Source organism: Triturus cristatus, chromosome 8, assembly GCF_964204655.1.
Source record: "Triturus cristatus chromosome 8, aTriCri1.1, whole genome shotgun sequence".
In the NCBI taxonomy this organism is placed as follows: Eukaryota; Metazoa; Chordata; class Amphibia; order Caudata; family Salamandridae; genus Triturus; species Triturus cristatus.
This window is the reverse complement of record NC_140591.1, coordinates 1,054,638,605-1,054,662,812: the sequence shown is the minus strand read 5'-3', so window position 1 is coordinate 1,054,662,812 and position 24,208 is coordinate 1,054,638,605. Positions and strand designations below refer to the sequence as shown.

At 44.5% G+C, this 24,208-nt stretch overlaps 1 protein-coding gene across 1 annotated transcript in view; it reads right to left on the bottom strand.

Annotated features, from left to right (window-relative positions):
- Nucleotides 1–23,918, bottom strand: part of IL1RL1 (interleukin 1 receptor like 1) — a 506,285-nt gene extending 482,367 nt beyond the window's left edge. Inside the window, exon 1 of the mRNA XM_085620499.1 lies at nucleotides 23,845–23,918. Coding sequence (XP_085476625.1) covers nucleotides 23,845–23,911 — 67 coding nt within the window. The 5' untranslated portion in view covers nucleotides 23,912–23,918. The remainder of the gene's footprint in view (nucleotides 1–23,844) is intronic.
- Between the last annotated feature and the right edge of the window lie 290 nt (nucleotides 23,919–24,208).

The window sequence follows — 24,208 nt, the reverse complement described above, 5'->3', positions numbered from 1 at the left end:
CAGCATTGGGGTGAGGTTTTAGGGGTTTTTGCTTCACTCATGTCAATTCCGACAAGGCTGGCAGCTGTACGGCAAGGCCTTCCGAAACTTTGTGATGCTTCACATCGGTTCTGATGAGGAACACAGCTGGGCGGGCAGAGCGCCTTCAGACCCACTTCCATAGGGCCAGGACTGGGTGGGAACACTTGAGTGGCAGGACCTATAGAAGGCAGAGTCCAGGTGCAGGCTTCAAGGTGGTTAGTGCCTTTTCTGTCTCTAAGGCACTGAATAGGAGGCCAGCCAATGAGCCCTTGGAGTCACTCTGGTTGTCCTGGGTTCAAGATGCAGGTCCAGGCCTTCCCACTCACACAGCAGAGCAGCAGGGCAGTGGAGTAGCAGGGCAGCAAAGTAGCAGTCCTTCTTCTAACAGAACAGCACAACAGTCCTACTCATTCTTCCCCAGGTCCAGAGGTGTACTGAAGAGTTGGTTCTGAGGGTCCATTATTTATACCTGGTGCACATTTAAAGAAGAAGATTCTGGAGGTTTCCACCCCAGAGGTGCCTGGAATTTACTGCCTCCCTGCCCTGGCGCCAACTTGTCTGGGGGCACAAAGGACTAGTGTCAAACTCTTTGTGAGGGTGCTCAGGCAGATGTGATGTGCAAGTGTTGAAAGTGACAGATACTCTCCCTCATCAAGTCGGAGATGGCCCATTCTGCCAACGCCTATTCTTTTTTGTCTCACTGTATGGGAACAAGACACAAAGACCAACTGCTAGCTACACCAAGTCATGTGACCCAGGAGCAGGCTGCAGGCAGCAAATGGTTAAGACAAGAAAATTCCAACTTTCTTAAAGTGGCATTTTCAGTATTGTGACTTAGGGCCGGCTTTAGATCTTGGTGGATCTGGTCCTGCCACTGCTTTTTCAATGGTTTGCCTATCTGCTACTAGGCAGTCTGCTGGCTCTATTTAGATGCTGGCAGTTTTACACACGAAAGACCACTGGAGTACCACTGACTGAGGTATGTTCACCTGTGTCGATGGCTCAACAGCCAATATAATTTAAAATCCAAATTGCACTCCATAACATTTCCTGTGCTCTGTTGTTTGGTGGCACAATGCTGGCCTCCTAATTCACTGCAAGGAAAACCTCCTGTGGAAGGGGCATCTAGTGGGCAGTGCAGGCACCTCAAAAATCTAACTTGGCAGGAGGGGTTGGGTTTGGGAGGGATGGTCTAGAGTTTGGGGGTATGAGTTTGGGAGACGTGGTTTTGGTTTTAGTAGGGGTGGTTTCTGTTTAGGGAGGGGTGGGTTAGGATGTGGAAGGAGTGGGTTGGGGTGTGGAAGGGGTAGCTTTACATATGGTAGGGGTGGGCTGGGGTTTGGAAGGGTTCAGGGTAAGGGCGGGTAAAAAGGACATCTTCTATGAGAAAACAGGTAGGATGTTCAACATGGAGTTGGGTTTGGGAGTTAGAGGAAGTAGCAATGTCTGATGAGCATGTGTCTGTTGAGGGTGCAGGTACCTGTGGGTCTGGTGTATGTTGTGTACTTTTGGGCATGTGTGACCTCCTAGATGTCTGTTGTTTGGGTGAGTTTGTGTGTTTGTGTTTTGTGGGTGTGGATTCTAATATGTGTGTCCGTGGATGGGTATGCTGTGGAGGTGATGGGTATGGTTGTAGTGCATGTGGATGTGGTGGTGAATATGGGTGTGGTAGTGGGTGAATTCCCATGGGTATGCTGTGGTGGTGCATGGGGGTGTGGGGGTGAGTGTGGTATCTGTGGGTGTGCTGGTGGTAGTGGTGGTGCATGTGTGTGTTTGTGGGTGCTATATCTGTGGGTGTGCTGGTGGTATGGGTGGTGCATGTATGTGGTAGTGGGTGGGGAGTCTCTGGATGTGTGGGTGGTGATGCATGTGGGTGTGCTGGTAGTTGCAGTGTCTGTGGGTGTGCTGGTGGTAGTGCATGTGGGGGGCTGGTGGGTGAGATATTTGTATTTTGGGGTGTGTGCCTGTGTTATTTGCTGTCTTTGGGTTTATGTGTGTGTGTGCCTCGTTTGTGTGTTGTTGTGGGAGCATGCAAAGGTGTGAGTGGGCTTGAGACATGGCTTAGAATAGGGAATTGGATAGGGAAGGGGTGGGAGGTGGCCCATAAGGTTGGGATGGTTGGAAGGCTGTGGTCAGTGCGGAGGCCAGACTTTGAAAAGACCACTGCAGTCCAGACACACCACTAAGAATGCCTTCCAGGTAAGCTGCCATTTGTTGCATATGGCAGCTGAGCCTCTGGTGGCATTTGGGAGTGCAGTCTGGCCTACAGCGATGCTGTAGAGGAGGTCAATAGCTTCCTTACACAGGGTAGCTGGGGGGACAGGGGCAGGGGTTGAGGTGCCTGCTGCTATCGAGACCCCAGCCTTTTTTTGGGGGAGAGTTGGCCACCTGAGGAGTGACCAATAGGGAGAGTAGCGATGGATATCTGGGTGTTGGACAAGGATGCAGGTGTAACTGGAGCAGTAGGGGTCACCACCACTAGGAACTGGTCACTTGGGAAGGCTTCCAAAGAAGATGCAGAGCTGGTGGCCTCCATGCCAGTCCCCTCAACCTCCATGGCACTGTGTCTCTCGGTGGCAGTGGTCTTACCAGCTGAGGCACAATGGCCAGCTGCTTCCCCACCTGCATGGATAATGTCTCCACTGCCTGCTCCGGATGATGCTGAAAAGAAATATGCAATAGTTTTATTGTAGCTGTGTAAATAGAACTGATAAATAATTATGAGCACAAAACATTTTCATAGTTTGCATATTGCACCTGCTACAAGGCTTACAAACTTTGGTTCTTTACATCATCATCTCATGCATTTAGGGAACATATTCTGACACCGTATGGTCTCAGTTTTGTAATTCCCCATGATAGCTCCTGCATCATATATGAACTTGTCTCTTAACCATATTCATTTCTCTAAAAGAACAGTTGAACACCTCTGAATGTTTGGCCTTTGTTCTGTGGAATAGTGAATGTATGTCACCAATAAGGAAATGCATCAACATTACATTTGGACACTGTGTGTACAGGTCCAAAAAAGCTGCATTTATGACATACTCTAAAAGTAAAATATGAATCAATGTGTGTCAACAATATTGCAATGTTGTACCAATATGTGTAAAAATTGAAACCCTGTGTCCTTTGATTGGCCATTTCACAATGGTAGCACGTACCTCAAGTAACTCAAGTATATTACAAATGTACAACAAATTATATGGTTTCAGTACTGAAGTAGCTTATCAGTGTATCATACACTATGTTTTTACCTATGCTGTTGAAGAAATTTAGACATAATGGTATTGTGGATTGCCAAATGACTCCAATAGCATAGTTTAATGCATAAGGCTTGATACATTTCTAATCCAGTTTAGGACAGAGCAACTACTTCTTCACATTTGGCTCCAAACTATTTCAAATTATTTCACAGTTGTCTCACCATTGTGAAATTGTTGAACAAGATATGGTGGCTTCTATCTTAGGCAAAAAGTGTTACCACATCACAGGAAATATACTGATTCACACCAGATAATCAAATGCAATTCACATTATGAAACATATCACACCTTGATGGATTTCACCATTTTCCAAATGAGTGATGAGTTGGGCCTGATTTTGAATTATCCAGGTGGGATACTCCAACATATGTGTGATGGAACATGCAATCTGCCAAAATCCCTCCAACTATCCAATTTTCTCCATCATTGAGTTTGCATGTCGACATAACAAAGGACATTGAATTGAAAAACTGTTTGGGGTATGTTTTACTCTATCACCATTGTGTACACATTCCTGACTGTGCTTCTCCAAAAATGGTATGCCTATCACAAGTATTTGTGCAAAAAAACACTTAAATGCACATTTTGAAGGAGTAAGACATCATGCAAATCTGTGTACAAAACATGTATGAAACTGAATATATGATGCAAAACACAACAGGGATATGTTTAGACTCCAAAATGTAGCCATTAATTCTGATGTGACTAGTAAATGTGGCTAATATGTTCACTCTTGTTTGTGTAAAATTCCCAACTTATCATTTGAAAGATCTACTGTATCATAAGTGCATAGTATGTATTGTCACAAGTAATTGGTCTACCATTACATCATCTACAACAGTGAAGGAGCATTACACCTGACTCAATAAAGACTAGTGGTCTATTTGGTACAACTATCCCTCACGACATCAAACACCCTGATGTATATGTGTAGTTTAGGCAGCCATGTGTCTGCTCAGAACAGTCCTTTGATAGTCAATCAATCAATCAATCAAAGCATTTGTAGAGCGCACTACTCACCCGTAGGTTCTCAAGGCGCTTGGGGGGGGGGTGCCGTTACTGCTCGAACAACCAGGTCTTCAGCTTCTTCCTGAAGGAGAGGTGGTCATTGGTCAAGCGCAGGTCGGTCGGGAGGGAGTTCCAGGTCTTGGCGGCCAGGTAGGAGAAGGACCTCCCTCCTGTTGTAGCTCTTCGGATGCGCGGGACGGCGGCGAGGGCGTGGCTGGCTGATCGGAGGTGGCGTTTGGGAGCGTAGAAGTTGATTCGGTTGTTGAGGTAGATTGGGCCTTTGTCGTGGAGGGCTTTGTGTGCGTGGGTGAGGAGACGGAAGGTGATTCTTTTGTTGACGGGGAGCCAATGCAGGTCTCTCAGGTGTCCGGAGATGTGGCAGTTACGTGGGATGTCGAGGATGAGTCTGGCTGAGGCGTTCTGGATCCGTTGGAGTCTCTTCTGGAGCTTGGCGGTGGTACCGGCGTAGAGGGCGTTGCCGTAGTCTAGTCGGCTGGTGACGAGGGCCTGGGTGACGGTCTTCCTGGTCTCGGTGGGGATCCACCAGAAGGGGCCCAGGATGAGGACCTCCGTCTTGTCTGAGTTCAGTTTCAGGCGGCTGGTCGTCATCCACTCGGCTACATCTTTCATTCCTTCGTGCAGATCGGCTCTGGCGGCGGCGGGGTCGTTGGTCAGGGAGAGGATCAGCTGGGTGTCGTCGGCGTAGGAGATTATGTTGAGGTTGTGTTGGCGTGCGATGGCCGCGAGGGGGCTCATGTAGACGTTGAGATAGTGAATAGGAATCAGGGGGGATCAGTTCCAACAAATTAATAGACAAAGGACATCATCATACACATTGTACAAATAAGGGGATAATGGTGCTGCACACTCGCTTCCTATGTTGAAAGGACTGCCTGAGCTGGACTTTAGCTGACTTTCTGGTCCACCTCTTGCAAGACCTCGAGGGTCTGCACCTTCTTGGTGATGGCATTCCAGATATCGATCTTCTGATGGGCGTTGACCTGCATCAATACCAGAATTGAAAGAGAAAAATGGTTTTGTGACTCTTTGTTTGTCTGTATTGATGTAGCACACTTTTACTACATCTATCACAAGAATGACTCATAAGTTACCATACAATATGTCTCTAAAAAAAATATATTAATGCACACTTTTGTAGTGACCTGTTGACTACCCACACCTCTAAACTCACTAATCCATGCCAATGATTTCATCTAGCCCAGGGGGCTTCAACATTTTCTGTGATGTGAGCTACATCAGATCAGTGCAAAACATTGTGACCTACTGAAGGTTAAACAACCTGTGCATTGTTACCAGAAAGGCTCATGGCCAGCTTCATTGACTTGATGCCTAAAGTCTATAGAGTCTGATACTATGGTTTGAACTGCACTATGAATAAGGGCGCTGTGAAAGGGCTGCCATGGGTGTCAGTGAGAGCGCGCTTTGGGGATGTATGAACACGTGTGTGTATGAAAGTGGTGTAACTGCACAGGGGACAGAGTCTATGTGATATGTACTTGTAGCACAGGACACGCCTTTCATCAAATGTGGCACCATTACATATATAACACAAACATACAATACTATGTCTGCCTGCCAAATGGGCCTATTTCACCCCCGCCATATTAGTATGGCGAGGAGCACCACGGCGGCTGGAAAGTCCGTCCGCCACTTTTCCACCTGGCGGATTGCCGGACGGGCGGAAAAGGCACACAATATGGTTGCGGTGCCTTGCAGGCACCGCCATCCATATTATGATGGGTGCGTGGGGCATGCCTTTTCATGGTGGAGACTCCACTGTGAAAAGGCATGCAGAGAATTACTTTGGGGGCATGTTGCGGGCCCCGAGGGGGTGGTCGGTGGATGGCTGCCCTCTGGGGGTACCCACCATCATTGGCATGCACAAGGTGCAGGCACCGCGCAGTGCCTGTCATGTTGTGCATGCCAAAGCACAACATGCATATTTTACATTGTGGCGGGTGCTGCTTATAGCATCACCCACCACAATGTTAAATATGCGGGATGTGACCGCCAGGGTGGCAGTCGCATCCTAATGGGCCTGGCGGGACCGCTGCACCTATGGCGGTTGGTCCCGTTTACCGCTATGGTGGCAGGCGGACAAAGTCCGCCTGCCATCGTAATGGGGCCCTTAATAGCATGGAACATTTTCCTGACCTTTAAAATTCTCATATGTAAAAAAGGGCTGCATATTGCATAAATACTTATGACACAGTGACTACTGGCCACTGGGAGTAAGGAGCCCGCAGTTGAATGGGAGTAAAATTAAATGAAGTGTTAGCTCAAGCAGTTAGGTAATTCTCCATTTCAATTGTTGTCCAGTTAAAAGCATTCAGGGGCATATTTTTTAGCACACCTCTAAATTTGAATTGATAAGGAAATATTTTTATGACCAATATATCTCGTGCGTCAGTTGTTTGCCCTTGTGACTCAGCCCTAACATGGCCCATGATTCTGACTGAGCAGTGCTCATTGTCAGGCCCTGCTATCTGCAGCGTGATGATCATGATGTCAAATGAACACAGACCTACCTTATCTGTGATATGAAAAAATGACTTTTTGCCCATCTAATAACCGACATCAAGGCTGTGTACTACTCTAAAGGGGTCCAGGAGCCACCGGTAGCTCCCAGGCAGCTGTTTGGAGACCCCTGATCTAGGCTGAGTGATTTGTAGGACGATACACATAGAAACCATAATTTTCATTTCGTTTGTATGGAAGACATATATTTGTACAGTTGTAAAGACTATATAATTTGGTTTCTAATTCACATGAAGTGAGATTTCTTCATTTCACATGTAATTCAAACATATACATAGATATATCTCTATATACACACCAAATAGTATCTAGGGCTTTAAACACACAAACCATACTAACGCTGTTGTTTCTTAATATTCTAATGTGCTTACAAATCCCCAACATCATTGCCCTATGTAGGGAAAAAAATATATGACACTTAACATCAATCACTACACTTCACTCAGGAACTCAAAGGGCCATTTTAGCCTGTGTTAATGGATACAAACAGTTAGACAAATTCACATATACATTTCAAACATGTACCTGTTTCTCTGGTGAGCCATAGAGCTGGCTATACAGGGACACCTCCTTTACCAGCAACTCCAGCTCCTCTTGTGAGAAGGCAGGGGCACTGTCACTTAATCGCCCTGGCATCATAGCTCCCAGAGGTCATAAACAGCAGCAAAAGTGCAGAAGGTCTTGATAGCTGCAGTGTTAGGAGGCAAGTGAGCTTTTTGGAACCACTGCAGACATGAACACGAAGTGCGCAATTGTCAATGGCTGATGGACACAACCATTGTCCTTTGTGTATTGCTTTTACACACATTAGCATATAGCTGTGTTTGTAGTGGAGTTTAACACAAACTATATGGTCAACTTCGCTGCAGACTTCTGATTACAAATGTCCAGACGGCAAGCTCAGGTGCCCGCCATTTTAGATGGTCAAATAGTGTGTTTGTGACTGTTAAGTGTGTCACCACCACTTAAAATGGTGGCTAGTTTGTTTACATATTCAAACTTTGAAGGGCACTCATGAATTTAAAAAAACTATTTATATGTAGCATTTTACTGTGGTTAAACGTGATAGTTGTGTATTTTGTATAAAAAACATTTTTTAGAAAAGAATGAGTAAATAATTCAATAAACATGTATTATTTATACATTCTTTGATAATTAAAATGTTGACAGCTAAAAAATGGCGTGTGAGAAGTAAAAATGACTAAAACAAATGTTAGATTAAAATATGTTGTGAAACCATACATATTTTTGGCACAACTTGACATTTGTGTTAATAATCAAAAATAAATATGTGGAAAATGTTTTAAAATGTTCACAATTGTTCCAATGCAAACATTTGAACCCTGGGAGAGTGAGGAGATGGCAGCCTAAAGTGTAATGTCCAGTTCCAGATCTTGCCACAATAAAAGAATGCAATATTATCAAAAAATTCAGATTCAAAAGGCAAACTATACAAGATTTATATTTTCAGCTGGAGTCAGGTCTTCTGCCTCGCAACAGAAATCCCACATCTATTACACGAATTATCAAACTCATGGCAGTACTTCATTTTGTGGCCACAGGATCATTCCAATACACTGTGGCAGTATCTGGTGGAATGTCACAACTAACTTTCAGTGGTGTGCTGCAAGAAGTTATTTCGTAAATTATGAGAAACATCACCAGCTTCATCCAGTTTACATGAGGATTTGGCAAATGTGAAGGGTGATTTCTATGGTTTGGGTCACCTACCACATGTGGTTGGTGCAATTGATGGCATACATATTGCCTTAGTGCCACCCCATGCCAGGGAACAAGTCTACCAGAATCGCAAGTATTTCCATTCAATCAATGTGAAAGTTGTCTGCTTTCCTGATTTGTACATCACAAGTGTCTATGCGTGTTTACCAGGATCAGCCTATGATTCCTTTGTACTACGGAACAGCAGCATACCTCTGTATATGTCAAAACTTGGACCTGAGAGGGCTTGGCTTGTTGGTATGTACAGTCTGGCATAAAAATGTTTTGGTGATCTCAAGGGGAATCATCTGGAATTGTGTTACATATACTTTTTACTTTGATAGCTTTATTTCGGTCAGATGACCATAAAAGCACAGGTAAAATATGTACAAGCATAAAATACATAAATAATTCAGAATTTAAGATAAAAAAATTATTAAACAGCAGTTATCAAAGTGAAAACAATCAAGAATACAATATACATATTCAATCTCTAATATAAAAGTAAAAACATTTATGAGGGTCCCAACGCCTTTAAAATCCGGTTACGCGTGTGCCAAACATTGGTCAGAAATTTCGCTAATGCAAAAACAATTGGGCCAGAGAGATCAGTTTTTAAGATTCTATACATTGGTGCGTATTCCCTGCAACCCATATTCCTTATCAACGGGAGAAGCCAATATTTTCGTGGTATTTTATAAGCTGGGCAGAAGAAAACCACGTGCAAATCAGTTTCCTCCATGGCGTCACAGGCCGGACACTGCTTTAGGGTGGGACCCGATGACCAGGTGCTTATGAAAGACCGGAACGGCAATGTGCCGTATCTCCATTGGAGGAACAGCTTCCTGGTCAGTGCGGGGGAGATAGGATCCAACACCCTCTCCAGTCTATAGAAATCCTTGCTCTGCATGAACACAGAAGCTAGAGACCCTCCTGCCTGGGTAGCTTGAGCCCTGTCTAGTTTATATTCGTGGTAAACCTTGGCCAGGGACCTTTTGGATATATTCGGTGCGGCTTTCGCTGGGTCATTCCATAAGTCGGGGAGCCCTATTCCCACGCAAATGGCTTGGATATTTTTAACCCAGGGGATACTGAGCGCCATTGGGTCTTTCAAAAGTTCAACCAATTCCGCCCTATATTCTACGAGATCGATGCTGCTCCACAGCCTACGCCAGAGTGCTAGAGGTCTCAGGCTTATTTCGTCAGCTAATGGTCGTAGGCCCAGATCTAGCCTCAGGGGGAGGAGCGGAGTACTGGGCGGGAGTGCGGCTATCTGTCTAATAAACTTGTTTTCCACTAATGACAGACTCTTGCAAGACGTGTGGCCCCATATTTCCGCCCCATACATTATCGCTCCCCTAGCCTGGGCCTTATATATCTGGATCAATGCCCCCAATGGACGATATGATGAACCATTCATCATACGGGCAATACCCCCGGTGATCTGCGTGAGTTTAAGGCTTGCCCTGCTCTGATGGGATCCCCAGGTCATGGTTTCGTTGATAGTCACACCAAGATATTCAAAGGTAGTCACTCTCTCCAGCCGTCCAGCTCCCAATTGCGGATTTGGGCGAAGTTTTTGCCTCGGGTTCAGAACCATATATTTGGTTTTTGCCGCATTAATTTCCAGCCCCCTATCATTACAGAAGGCCACGAAGGAGTCAAGAATCCTCTGAATACACATGGGGGTTTTGGATAGCAGCAGGGTGTCGTCCGCAAACATAATTGCGGGCACCCTGCTGCCATTCAATTTCGGGGCGTCAGTGTATTCAGTGGCATTCAAATGGGCGATTACCCCGTTGACAAAGAGGCAAAACAGGGTCGGTGCCAATACACAGCCCTGCCTTACCCCCCGGTCAACGGGGAATCTGTCGGTCAGTTCCCCCGCCCTCCCACACCTCACTCGGGCATAGTTATTGTGATGCAATCTCTGTAAGATCAAGAGGATGTCCGGGGGGACGCCCATCTCTGCCAAGATGCTCCAAAGTTTCCCCCTGGGCACCAAATCAAAAGCGGCCCGTAAGTCCACAAAAATTGTGTACAAACTACCGCCCTCGATTTTCGCTACCCGCCAGTAGACCAGATTCAATCTAAAAACCTGGTCCACTGTGGATACCCCCTTCCTGAATCCCGCCTGGTAAGGGCTAAGGGCTCCCGCCTCCTCCATCCAGTCCTGTAGCCTATTCAACATCACCCTACCAAACAGCTTCTGTGTCACGTCTATCAAACTGATTGGTCTATAGTTGGCTGGGAGGAGAGGTGAGCCCTTTTTAAAGATGGGGACCACCTCAGCCCCCAGCCAAGTACTAGGGATTTCCATACCACCGATAACTCCGTTGAAGAGGGCGGTAAGATAAGGGGCCCATACAACAGGTTCCTGCTTAAACATATCCCCTGGTAATCCGTCCAGTCCCGGCGCCTTTCCAGGGGCAAGTCCTGAGATGGCAGCAATCACTTCTCCGAGCGTTATCAGCTCCCTTTCGTAGTCCGGGCGGCCTACCCCATCAACAGCAAGAGATTCTCCCGAGTCAGGACTGTATAGAGTCTGGAAGTGAGCCTGCCATACCCCAGGAGCAATATTGGGCTCGAATGCGGATTTTAAGTTCCCCGACCCCCCATTCACAATCCTCCAAAACAACCGATGGTCTTGGGTCGCTAGTGCCTTAGTGAGTTCTTCCCACTGTTCTTCCTCCCATTCTGCCTTAGCCTGGGCAGTGAGTTTCTTATAAACTCGTCTGCATGGTTTTAGACTATCCCCACCAAGACCCTCCTTGATTAGTTTAAGGAGCTCTGTTTTTGCCCTTCTGCAGGCAAGGTTGTACCATAATGTTTTGCCTGAACGCCCCCCTTTTGCTTTTCGTAGGCTACAAGTGAAATGGGGTGCCGCAGCTTTTATAAGTTCCTCATGGGCTTTGAACAATTTACCCTGGGAGTCTTTGTTGTATGGCTCGGCGTCCAAGCAACCCACAGTTTCCAAAATGGGAATTATCCCATCATAGAGCCTAGGGAGTTTATTCTTGCTCGTGGCCAAGTGCTCCCACCTGATCCTTCTCCGGTTGTTGTCAAGGAGAAGTACAGGGGTATTTTCTACCACATTATTCAGAAGAGCTTGGGGGCCGGGATGGACAAGGTCGAGCTCAAGTGCGTTATGGTCACTATCGGACCTTTCCATCACCCTGAAGTCCTGGATTGTCGGCCACTTCACTATTTGAGCCAGGACATAATCCAGGCGGGACTCTCTTCCCAGCCTGTTATAGGTGGTTTTGCTGGGTATGTCAGATTTTGTTCGTCCATTACAAGCTCTGAGTCCAAACTTCAGGGTGAGGGCTGTGATTTGCACCGCTAAAGGGGTCCACGCCTTTGGGGGTGGGGCTTCCACCATAGGGACTGCCCATCTAACTTCTTCATCAGATGATAACCCATCCAAAAGACCAGGGAGTGGCTCAAAGTGAGAATTAAAATCCCCTCCCACAACATAGTATGAATCACTCGGTAGGTCAGTTAGAAAATTGGAGAGTTCATCTATGGTCGGCGATTCCTTTACATTCCCCATTGGCCTGGAATAAATATTAATAAACGCCAGTTTAACTTGGTTGGGCCATAATAAAGAAATTGCAAGAATGTCCTCAGAGTTGGTCGGCATCCGAGTTGCCACACAACCCAGATGAGATGCAACCCAAGTCGTGAGTCCTCCTGACGGCCGGCCTTTGCCTTCCCATCTCGCTGGAATGAAGAATGACATGTAGCCTTGGTGGCCATATTCCTCTCTGGCCCAGGTCTCCTGGAACATACATATGTCGCCAGTCTCAATGTAATTTGCCCAGTCCGAGTCCTCCAGTTTGTTAGCGAGGCCAGCAACATTCCAACAAATTAGCCTCAGAAATCCAAGGGTGTTAGATGCCGGTCCAGGAGAATTGGGAAGTGTGATTCCGGACTCCACTGCAATCGGGGGTTCTAACGCGCTACCAGCAGTAGGGGCCGGTAAATCAAGAGGTCTACTGTAGCCATTCTCCACCAGTGATGGGTCGATCAGAGTTCCAAAGGCATTGGGAACATTATGGGCCAGTAAATTGTCCAAGACCGCCAGGTTGTTCAGTGGCCCATGCGATTTAACAGCAGTCGAGGTAGGTAGCTTGGGATAACTACAGACACCACAATCCAAAGCCATTGGCATATGACTAAAAAGTCAATCAACCCCATCCAAACTATTCAGGCAGTTAAAGCGATTAAAATGGAAATAGGGCCTCTCCTGCACTTGAAGACTTGGACGTTGTACATGGTCCTTTTGTCTGTGTCTCTGCTCCACCCTCACCCACTCATCTTGTATCGGAATGTAATGCATTTGGATAGGGGGGAAAAAAAATGATACTGGCAGGGTCTGGATAGTAGAATCCAGTGATCTATTTGTTCCTTTACAAATGTGCCGTACAGTGCCCGGGTCCTTAAAACTTGTCAGGATACAGTCCCCTATTATTGATTTCCTAGTTTTACCTAACCAGGGGACCCTTCTTACCATAATAATCTCATTGTTAAAATGAGACGGTAAGGGTCGATTCCAATTTAGCCATTTAATGACCTTGTTCTTTAATGATTGATAATCTTCGTTCTCCCCCAGTCTTAAGCGGGGGACGCCTGCTAGGACCACCGTTAGACTATTAGCCTCTGGCGGCAAGTCTGGTCTCCGTAGACTTGGAGCCGGCCGACCCGGGGAGGGTAGAGGGGTACCACCAACTTCTAGATGGCCGTCATTAATCCCCGACTGGGAACTTTGAGGGGCAGAGTCTATTGTCTGTAAGGGCCTATTAAATGAATTGCAGCGCGGTACCTGGTCTAAGATAGCCATTAATGGTTGCAAGGGAGGGGCAGTAGTCGCACTCTGGGGGGAAACTTTGTTATTGCCCTTTGTAATTCCTTTTTTAATAGGGTTTCCTGCGGAGAGATGAGGTCCCGTGTTATTGGGTTGCTTACTAACTAAGGTGTTCAGGGTAGTAAGGGATGTTTCCAATAGGGTGAGCCTGCTCTCCACTTTTATCAGACTATCAGTAATGGGCTGCAGAAGGGAACGCAGTAGCGATTCTAAGCTCCCTATAAATGTAAAAGGGTTAAATATGTCAGCCACTGGGACGTTTGTGATAGTAGCTCTATTGGGACTAAGGGCCTTTGAGAGAAGAGCAATAGGGACAATCTCATTATCCCTCCCAGGTTGAGGTACAAGTGTGTGTTTTTTGCCAAAATCTAGATGGGACGATTTGGCTTTCCCCCTGCCCCCCATTGACTTTTTACTGCGTTTACTCGGTGGGGGCCTGTGCAACTCTACCACAACACTTTGTTTAGGCTTGCTTTTCTTAGCTACATGCGGAGGGGAGGTTTGAGTAACCAAATTAACAGGGGTAGTAGATGTCCTAGGAGGGGTTATATCTAGAAGTTTTCCAGGAGCCAACTCAGGGGAAGTGGGGATGTCCCGTAATAAGAGAGGGAGGTCCTCAGGGGTCAGAGGTTTTAAACTGAGTGGGGGCGTGCCATCCTCTTGGGTAATGGGATACGGGATAATCTCTGGCAGGGGCCTGTTCTTCATGGAATCAATGGAGCGCCGCCGCTCGGCCCTACGTATCTCCAAAGAGTTTTCCTTACCTACGTCTTCTTTGGTAGGTTTGAAGTACTTGTCCAATGTCCCTGCATTGCAGCCCCCTTCCCTGGCAGTCGATTTGCAGAGTCCTGGAGAGGGCATCCCCCTGGGCTGATTGTGTTTAGGAGAAAAGGGGTATGGCCCGGCCCGGCCTCCTTTGGCCCCTGACGGCCACAGACGGCCCGCCCTTTGCCCGGGCTTAGCCCGGCGCGTCCCGCACGCGTCCCGCGAAGCGGGTCCCTCTGCAATTTATGCGCCTCCTGGCGCTTGCTTCGCGTCACCTCGTCGCGCCGCCGCTGAGGCTGCCGGGAGTTGCAGTCCCGGGGCGGCGACGCGGAAGATGCTGTTGACCCTTGGACCCTTGGCGGTGGCGGCAATAGCGGCAATGGCGTGGCGTGGCTCAGCAGGTAAGTTTTCAAATCTAGCTGCTCCCCCCCGCTCCGCCGGTCCCTCTGCAATTTATGCGCCTCCTGGCGCTTGCTTCGCGTCACCTCGTCGCGCCGCCGCTGAGGCTGCCGGGAGTTGCAGTCCCGGGGCGGCGACGCGGAAGATGCTGTTGACCCTTGGACCCTTGGCGGTGGCGGCAATGGCGGCAATGGCGTGGCGTGGCTCAGCAGGTAAGTTTTCAAATCTAGCTGCTCCCCTGTTACATATCTTGGCTCTTCTGTTTTTGTTCATTTAAGAGACTCAGCTTATCCTAACCAACCATGATTGTTGGCACCGCTGAGGAATCCAACAACATCGTAGGAAGTTCAACTCAGTGAGGCCCGTGGAAGATCTTGCTGTCTGAACAAGAAAGATTAAGATAAATCACCATGGCCTGATGCATGCTGCACAACATAGACCTGCAATGAAACATTCCTTACATTGCAGAGGATGGAGCCCATGAAGAGTCACTGGGTGAGGATCCTGAAATGCCAAATAAAGATGATAGTGGTATGGAGGAGGGAGGGCACTTACTTCAGGATGTCATTGCCAACTTCTTCACATGGGTGTAAGTATCTCTCTACATTGTAACACATTATCTGTTAAACCAACTAATGATATAATGAGAAAATAAACATGTGCTGGACATATTTTAGAAAGGGCAAGTTCAAGGAATTCCAGGCCACAGGTTTTTGTTGATCAAAGTTTTGACACATTTACGTTTGTGCTAATTTTCATTGTTTAGCTATGATTGCGTTTTTGAAAATGTGTCCTCAAACAGATGGCTTTGTAATTTGTCTATTTTATTATGTTTCATTACTAATCTTTTTGGTTTCATCTGTTTTAGGTATCTTCACCATGTCAGCTTCATTAGGTCATTTCAAAGTTGTGACATTTGGGGTTAAATGGTGCTGTTTCAAAATACAAAGTAGCAATTTTTTGGGGGAATCCAAGTTCTATGACCCATTTTTTTAATGTTTAGTTGACCCCTCCAAAAATGAATAAATACTGATAAATTTTGAAGAACTTAAAAAAAACAAAGAAAGATTCTTATCAGAACAATCTTTCTTGGTTTAAAAAATCGAAAAAGCATGCTCTTTATCCTGTCTGTTTCTTAAGGTTAAATTGTGTAAGCATATTTTGAAGGGTAAATTTAATGTTCTTTCGCACAGTGTTGTGTAGAATACAAACACGGGCCCATATTTACTAATACTTTGCTCAGGCTTTATGTTAGTTTTTGTAACACAAACCTGGTGCAAAACATTGTGGTCGTACTAAGAATTTGGTCAACGTAATTTAAAGTAGCTGTATCCGCAGCCTTGTACTACTTTGTATTAAAGGGCATTCCATGGGTGGTATGTAGGCATTTCTATGTAATCACACAAGGGTTTTGATGCTAGTCCCTATTTACTAATAGTAGTAGACAGTAATCTGCGCATCAAACATTTATGTCCTTGAATCAGTTGTAACTGTGGAGCAACTTTTAAAGCTCCCCACTTTTTTCCATCTATTTATGTGTGGTGCACTGTACAGCACTATGTAAGAGAAATGATAGGCAATCGCACTCCGAGTTGTATACGTGAACTTCTCAATCAATTTATCTTGTATTGGATGCAGATGGGTATAGTCTCCTGGGCTTGAGACATGGAACAATTTACTTTTCTGAAGTTTTTCTCTCTGTGGAAGAAACGTCCCCAATCTGTACTCTCATAATAGGAATTTAAAAAAAAAAAGTTTAAACTTTAATCCATCGATCATTTGTATCTTTGTTTAATGAATGTTAGTAGGATCTTTTTCACATTTAGGTAATGTTGGCATCACTTTACATTACAAGGTCGTCATTTTGATTCTCCTAAACATATATTCTGGGTAACAAGCCCAATGCATTTCAGGTGGTGCCCTTCATCAGGGGTATTCCTTCAGTTTCGGTTATAATCGCTTACAGCACTGTCCAGCACTCACACAAAGTTTGAAAAGTGTGAATGTATTTTTTGGGACTGGAAAGTTCCCTTTACATTACAACCCATATCCTTGATCGAAGGTACATGCCCTTGTAGAGAAGCCTGAAGTGAACTGTTAGACGTGACATCCTTAGGGTGGTCTTCCCCAAAACTTTTACCTACTTGTCTCACTTTTGCTGATCTGTTTTGTTGGCCTTAGGACTCTGGGCACTTTACCACTGCTGATCAGTACTAAAGTGCATGTGCTCACTCCCTTAAAACATGGTAACATTGGCGTATCCACAATTGGCATATTTAATTTACTTAAAAGTCCCAAGTAACATGCACTTTGTGTGCCCTGGGCCTGTCAATTAAATGCTACTAGTGGCCCTGCAGCACTGCAATGTTGACTTGGCAGTTAAAACCCCTTGTCAAGCCTCAAACTCCCTTCTATTACATATAAGTCACCCCTAGGGTAGGCCCTAGGTAGTCTGTATGGCAGGGTGCTATGTAATTAAAAGGCAGGACATGTACTTTTAAGCTTTATATAACCTGGTAGTGAAAACCTCCCTAATTGAAAAGTGATAGTAGTCCACAAACACCAATGCCCATAATAAAAAAACATAGGCAGCAATTTGTAAGAAGATATAGCCTGACGTTTGACTTCCGTATTTGAAGCGCAGTAAACAAGATAAATAAAGAATTTAAAGGCATCTTTATTTATTGCTTCAACCCAACAAAATCGACTCAATATCCACCATTCGCAACCCACAGTTTGGGAAATACTGATCTAGTACATAATGAGATCAAACTCATGCTAGGTATTTTCCAGCTCTTCTTGACTCGGGTACTGAAAGTGCAAGAACATTCTGGACACGTCTCAACCTTTTGGGATATTTAAGGGAGCTTGAGAGGATACAATGGTGCATAAGGTCATGGCAGTTACCAATCCTTAGTGTCTGAGGCACAATGAAAAGATTTTCTGCTCTACAGCAGGAGGGGCACAATTAGAAGATTAGCCCTCTTAGCATCTAGGGCAGTGATTCCCAAACTTTTAAGAACCAGAACCCAATTTTTAGAAAGGCAAACCTTTATGACCCACCTAAGCATTTATGGCAAAATGAGATCAAAGACATGTCAGGTATACCCAGCCCTTAGTGGCTGGGGCCCTGAAGGTGCAAGATGCTCTGGAAACCTCTAAACATGTTGGGAAATTTAAGAGAGAACGAAAGGAGACAAATGTGCCTGGCACAGTTAGACTTGTTGTGTGGCTGACTGGTCACCACATTCACTTATTTACTGTGTTCTCTGCATTTTTATTGTGTTTCTCATGGGTTCTAGGAAAGGTGAGGTGATTCTAGATATATTTTATGAACTATTTGTCACAGGTGTTTACTCTCTACCAATGTTGTATTGTTTTATTGCTTAACATCACAGCTTTTGCTTTTTTCCTAGGTAAATAGATAGATTCCTGATTATCCTGAAACTGGTCAGTGCGTTTCTCTTTGGAAAGTTTGGCAAGACCATGGTGGCTTTGGCGGTCATTTAATATGTATGTGAATACTGGTTTTCTGATCATCACTTGCATATGGTACTTTCTCCGTACAGTATTACCTTGATTGTGAAACTCTAGTGAAAATGACAATCTAGTCAGCATTTCCAGACCAATCAAAGGTTTGCCTGTATCTCTTTCTCCTATCTACCATTAGCTTCCCCTATATCTCCTTTATGGAATGCCATGTCAGTGTTTGCCCACTGACAGGGTATTCATTGTTGAAAGATATGGGATTCATTCCTGGCATCCACATCATGCATCCTTTTCTGGTTACTGACAGCAATAGGCAAAGCAAAAAAGTGTTCATCCAACTTTACACTAGATAAAATCACATTGTGCCATGTGAGGTATTCCAGCATTTGCTTTGAAATTCTGTGTATCTGTCCTCTTAAGTTATACATCATTTCTATGATGTTCTTGAAGTGGCATAGCCAAGTAAACCATTGAGATGTTGAAGTTGAGGAAATAGGAACCCCAACAATGGTTACCGGGTTCATGGTGTTTTGGCACACACAGCTTTAATTAGTGCAAAAGAGAGGTTACATGTCAGAAACATGCTTCTAACAAATTGATGTTATTTGCATCACTAGCTATTTACACAACAAGATAGACCAGAACCCTGGATTCTCCTATTCAATGGAGCATTGGAGCACTGCAGACATATTGTGGGAAGCACAATGCATTTCTCTCCACTGGGTCAGGTGTTTTACTATAATGATTGAAATGTAGCCAAATGTGAATGAACAATATAATTAATTTTTTATCCAACAGGGAGCTGTAAGTATCACACAGAATGTGGGGGTGAGGAGAATTCTAGAAAGAGCCGATGCTGTTCCTGATATTCAGCGAGTTCTTGGGACAGCAAATGTCTGTCTGCCCCTGGTGAGAGATGACAAATGTTAACATGCACTTGGGGCTACTGAGTGATGGTGCAAATTTGAATATGCATGAAGGGCTTAATTAGTGATATGTGATAGTGAGGAAAAGCAGAAAGGAAGTTTGGTACAAATGTTGACAGACACACATAGTTTTTGATTGATGGCTGTCAATTTGGTAATTAGGGCCTTATTATGATTTCAGGTATCCATAACCCGCCACACCCACGGTTGAAGTCCAGCTGCCGTATTTTGAGATTGTCATATTGCTGTTGGAAAGACTGCCATAGGGGGGCGCTGAGAAGTTTCACTGCTATCCTTATTACGAGCTGGCTGTCCGACGAGCCGACCGTGATGGTAGGACAGTCAGCTTTTGGTTGGCAGAATCGGAGGATTTGGGATGCATATTTACCTCTCTCCTGTTCTTCCCATTAGAGTTCTAGATTCCTTTCTCTAGGTCCCACCTTCACAGCAGCATCTTCATACCAACGAATATGACCCTGTTTGCGGTGAAATACAGGAAAGTCCATTTTATACCATATACCCATTGACTGGACTGGCCACATATGGGCCAGACTCCAGCAATGGATAAGTGGCTTTTTTCTACATGTATCATGCATATGTGTATATTCGACACATGTGCATTCGAAATGTATACACAGGCATTGATAAATTTGGAAAACTATCAACCACTGCCATAAGTTTACAACAGGCACACCGCAGCCATATCGGTCAACTATGGTGATCGGAAGACCATTGGAGCTGCGGTCTTCTGGAGGCCACTGCGTTCGGGCTTTAGACCGCCGAACAAGTAATCAGGCCCTTATTATCACTGAGTACTGGTTCAAATCCTGGTATCCACTGAATACTAGTCAATGATGTTGCTAATCTGAACAAGTGACAACTATTTCTGAGTGATGAGAAATATATGAAGATGCAATATGGAGGCCAGAGTGATGGTGCAAATATAAAGAAATGCACAAAGGATAACAGAGTGATTGAGCAACCTGTATATGCACCAAGGATTAATGTAGGATGGTGCAAATCTGACTAGGCACTAAGCAGTACTGAATTATAGGAAACATCTGAGTGTGCAATAGAGATTCCTGAGTGAAGTGGCAAATCTGACATGCACTAAGAATTATTGAATGATGATATAACATAGGCATGCAATAACCTTTGTGATGCAAATTTGAAGATGCACTGTAAATCACTAGATGATGTTGTAAATCTGATCATGTACTCAGTATTACTAAGTGGTGCAGCACATAAGATCACATAAGAACATGCTCTAGGGATTACTAAGTGATGCTGCAAATCGGTACATGTATTTCTGATTAATGAGTAGTGCTGCAAATTTGAAGCGGACATATACTGATGATAATTGAGAGATCGGTTTAATCTCCTCAGAGCCTCATCTATTTGATATGCCTCTTGGCTGACTTCCACCTGTCAAACAACGCAACAATGCAACGTAAAAAAAAAAAACAAGAAACACCCTCTTCAACCTCAGTGATACACTGATTCTGGTACAGAACGTCACACAACTAACACACCCCAAAGGCCACATCCCTAAGCTTGTCTTCTCACCACCACCAACAATCCAATGCACACAACTCATACCCCTGGACAGGACCAACCACTTTGCCATCTCTATATCCATGCTTAGCATCCTGCCAACAAACCATGGTCAACACAATAGAAAAGGTCACATCTTCAGATCCTTTAATTACTTTTCCATAAACACCTTAATGCTTGAACTAATATTGCACCCTATCAAACTCACATACAATGCATAACCCTCATAAATAACTTTAAACATTTTTGGAAAGCTATATGAACATCCAAACCTCAGTTACAACATGCAAGTACAAGCCAAAGTCTTTAGCACCATGGTCCTCCAAAGACTTGCTAACAATAAACAATCCATCAACAGACAGAAAACAAAATGTGAGAAAAAAAGTACTCCTGATGACCTGTAGAAGCTGAAGTACCTCCACAAACACACTCATGAACATCAGCCAAACTAGAGCAATAGACTAACACCATCAGTAAAGTCACTGACAGACGCAGAATGCTGTTCAAGACAATGAAGCACTGCATCAAACCCCTGCCGGACCCTTCCTTCCTCATTGCACAGAAAAGTGAATTGCCATCAGCCTCTTCTTTAGGGAAAAAATACAGAAGATCCAATAGCACATCAACAACACCAAATATGCTTTAATTCTTAAACCCACCCCTTCCCATAGAATTCTGCAATGGTCAGCCTTCAAAGCCCTATCCCTCCCAGATCCTTCTGACATAAGCAACTCCCTAAAAGCCACTTTTTAGGAAGACAATACCTTACGATTGTTCTTCATTAAAGCTTTCTCTGGCAATGCTCTCTTACCACTATATACCATTTTAAATGCCTAACTCACTCACTCAAGACATCTTCCCAGAAGCTCTCAAGACAGGCCAGTTCCCTCCACTCCTAAAGAAACTACTGTAGACCTTGATGATCCAGCCATCTACTGGCCAATCACTCATCTACCAATCATTGGAAAGATCACTGAAAAGCAGTTTATGTTTAGCTCTAAGACCACATCAATGCTAGCCATCTCCTGCATGACTACTAATCTGGCTTTAGATCCCACCGCAGCACGGAAACCACTACCATACACATTATAGACAATGCCCTTTTGACACCAGATAAAAAAGACACCTGCCTGTTGATATTGCTGGACATTTCAGCTGTCTCAGACACAGTCAGCCATCCCAGCCTCATGTGCCCCCCGGAGTCTCAAATTCACCAGTAATTTCCTTCACTGCTTCTACTTCTTTCCAAGGACAACAATTTGCACATTCAAGTCACAAAAGGCCCCTATCACCTCTGAAGTCCACCAGGGCACCATACTGTCTCCTGTCATCTTCAAACTATACATGAAGAGCCATGGTGCTCTACTCATGGATAACAGTGTTAACATTCACCAATATGCACAACTATACTTAAAATTGTTCTCTGCTTCAGACATACAATGTTTCAAACACTGCTTGCACATCATCCAGACCTGAATGTCCATCATCTACCTGAAGTTCAATCCAACCAAGACAGAAGTCTTGCCATTTGCCAAGAACAATAAACAAAATACAGACAGCCTGACTCAATGACATGAACCTTGACATCTTTGAATCTCAACTTTAACCAAATGCCAAGCCACTTGGATTCACCCTTGTCACCAACCTCACAGTAAAAGAACACAAATTGGCAAAAATACTGAGATAGCCTGGTTCCAGCTCACTTTTCTAAAGAAAGTCAAACCATTTTTCCAGAAACAAATTTCTCAACAGATGTAAAAGCTCTTGTACTCTTGCATATGGATGGTGGTAATGCCCTTCTCCATGGCCTCACAGATGCCACACTGGTGCCTTTTAGGGGCATCCTACATGCTGCTGCATGTCTCATTCAGAGCCTGAAGAATTATGATCACATCACTCTTATCCTGTTGGAACTTCATTGTCTGTCCTTATCAGCCCACACTGTCTTCAAATGAGCTACATCATTAACAAAGTACACCTGCTTATCTTGAACACAAATTCACCATATTTGGTTGACCTCTGCACACCCACAGATAGGACACCATCAGACTGCAGACTAAGTGGTCCAAAAAAGAAAAAAAAGACAGCAGGCCTTTCCATCTATAAACCCAGGACATGTAATAATATATCCATATCACCAAACCACCACATTACTGCTCCAATCTAGGAAAGAGTTGAAGTCTCACCTCTTTAAAGAAAATGACATCGCAATGCATTAACCACCTTTAATCCAGGACCATCTTCTCTATCTCGTTTTTTTATGCTTGTCGCTGAACATCTAAAGCGTTCCACTGCAGTTAGGCTATGGAAATTATACCTACATCTATACATACAAACATAAATGTAGAAATAGATTTATTGTGTTGTGTTTTTAGATGAGGCAATGTGGCCTTTTAGGTTTCTTTGAATAGACCCATAATTGCAACAAGGATTGGCAAAGCCAATAGGTCTCCACCATGAAACCGATTGTCTTTGCCAATCCTTTTTTGTCTTAGAGAGCCAACATGAATGTCGGTACACCTGCAATGGTTATCTTTTAAAGAGTTTAAACATGACACAATACATTTAAAGATGACAGCCGTAGATGCATGTGCATTCACAGCAGCCATCTTTGAATGCACTTTGTGATGTTTTAACAAATGCCATTCAAAGATGGTCACCCTAATGCTCATGCCTCTGTGGCAGACATCTTCAAATGGTATTTGTTAAGAAAAAAAAAATTCTAGATGTCCATAGCACATTTGTGCACAAGTGCGCATGCAGGAGACCATCTTGAAATGGTGAAAAATCGTTTTAACATGGTCTATTGCTGATGATGTAACTGCGGATTAAATAAATTAAAACAGAAGGATGGGGTATGAGGATGCTGTGTGATGGTTAGAATGGGGGAGGTAGAAAGGGCTAGCAGGATGAAGGAGGTGCAAGGAGGGAGGAAGAGTAGTAGTACATCCAATGCACTTCTCGCACGGTCATTAGTAGTGGAAGGGCATGCAGTTCAATGAAAATTATGTGAGACCGAAATGCTCCTAGGCAGGACCAACAAAAGAGTACGGAGGAAAGTAATTGAATTAGGATCAGGAAGCGGAGGCAGCCAAAACAACTATCTATTCATGAACATGGGGTTGACCCATAGCCCACTCTAAACATATATTATGTTTTGGAAACAAAAGGTCTGCCTAAAGCTGTCTGTAGCCGAGGCCTAAAAAGCACAAGAACACAATGTATACTTTACAGAAGCATATTATATTAACTCAAATATAAGGACACTTACATGATGGCAGCTGTGCTGTTGCAAGTTCTGCAAAAGTAGATGAAAGGAGCCATATCAATAGGGTCATTTTATAGGTGAATCTGGTAGGAAAGGATGAGTGCATTAGAATCTCCAACAATATAAAATAAACGTACGTATATATTACCAATTAAGCTAAAGCTATCGACATTTAGTCCTGAAGCCATATTAACAAAATTATGGTCCCTTTGTAAATAACACTACAACTGTAATTTCGTATTGAAGTGCCCACAGCATCTCTTGTGTAATATTCAATACGTGACCACTAATAAGGTGGCAATCAGTTAATACACAGCAGGAAGGGTGAGCGTTAGCAGAGACAGGGAGGGGTCTTGGGATCATGTAA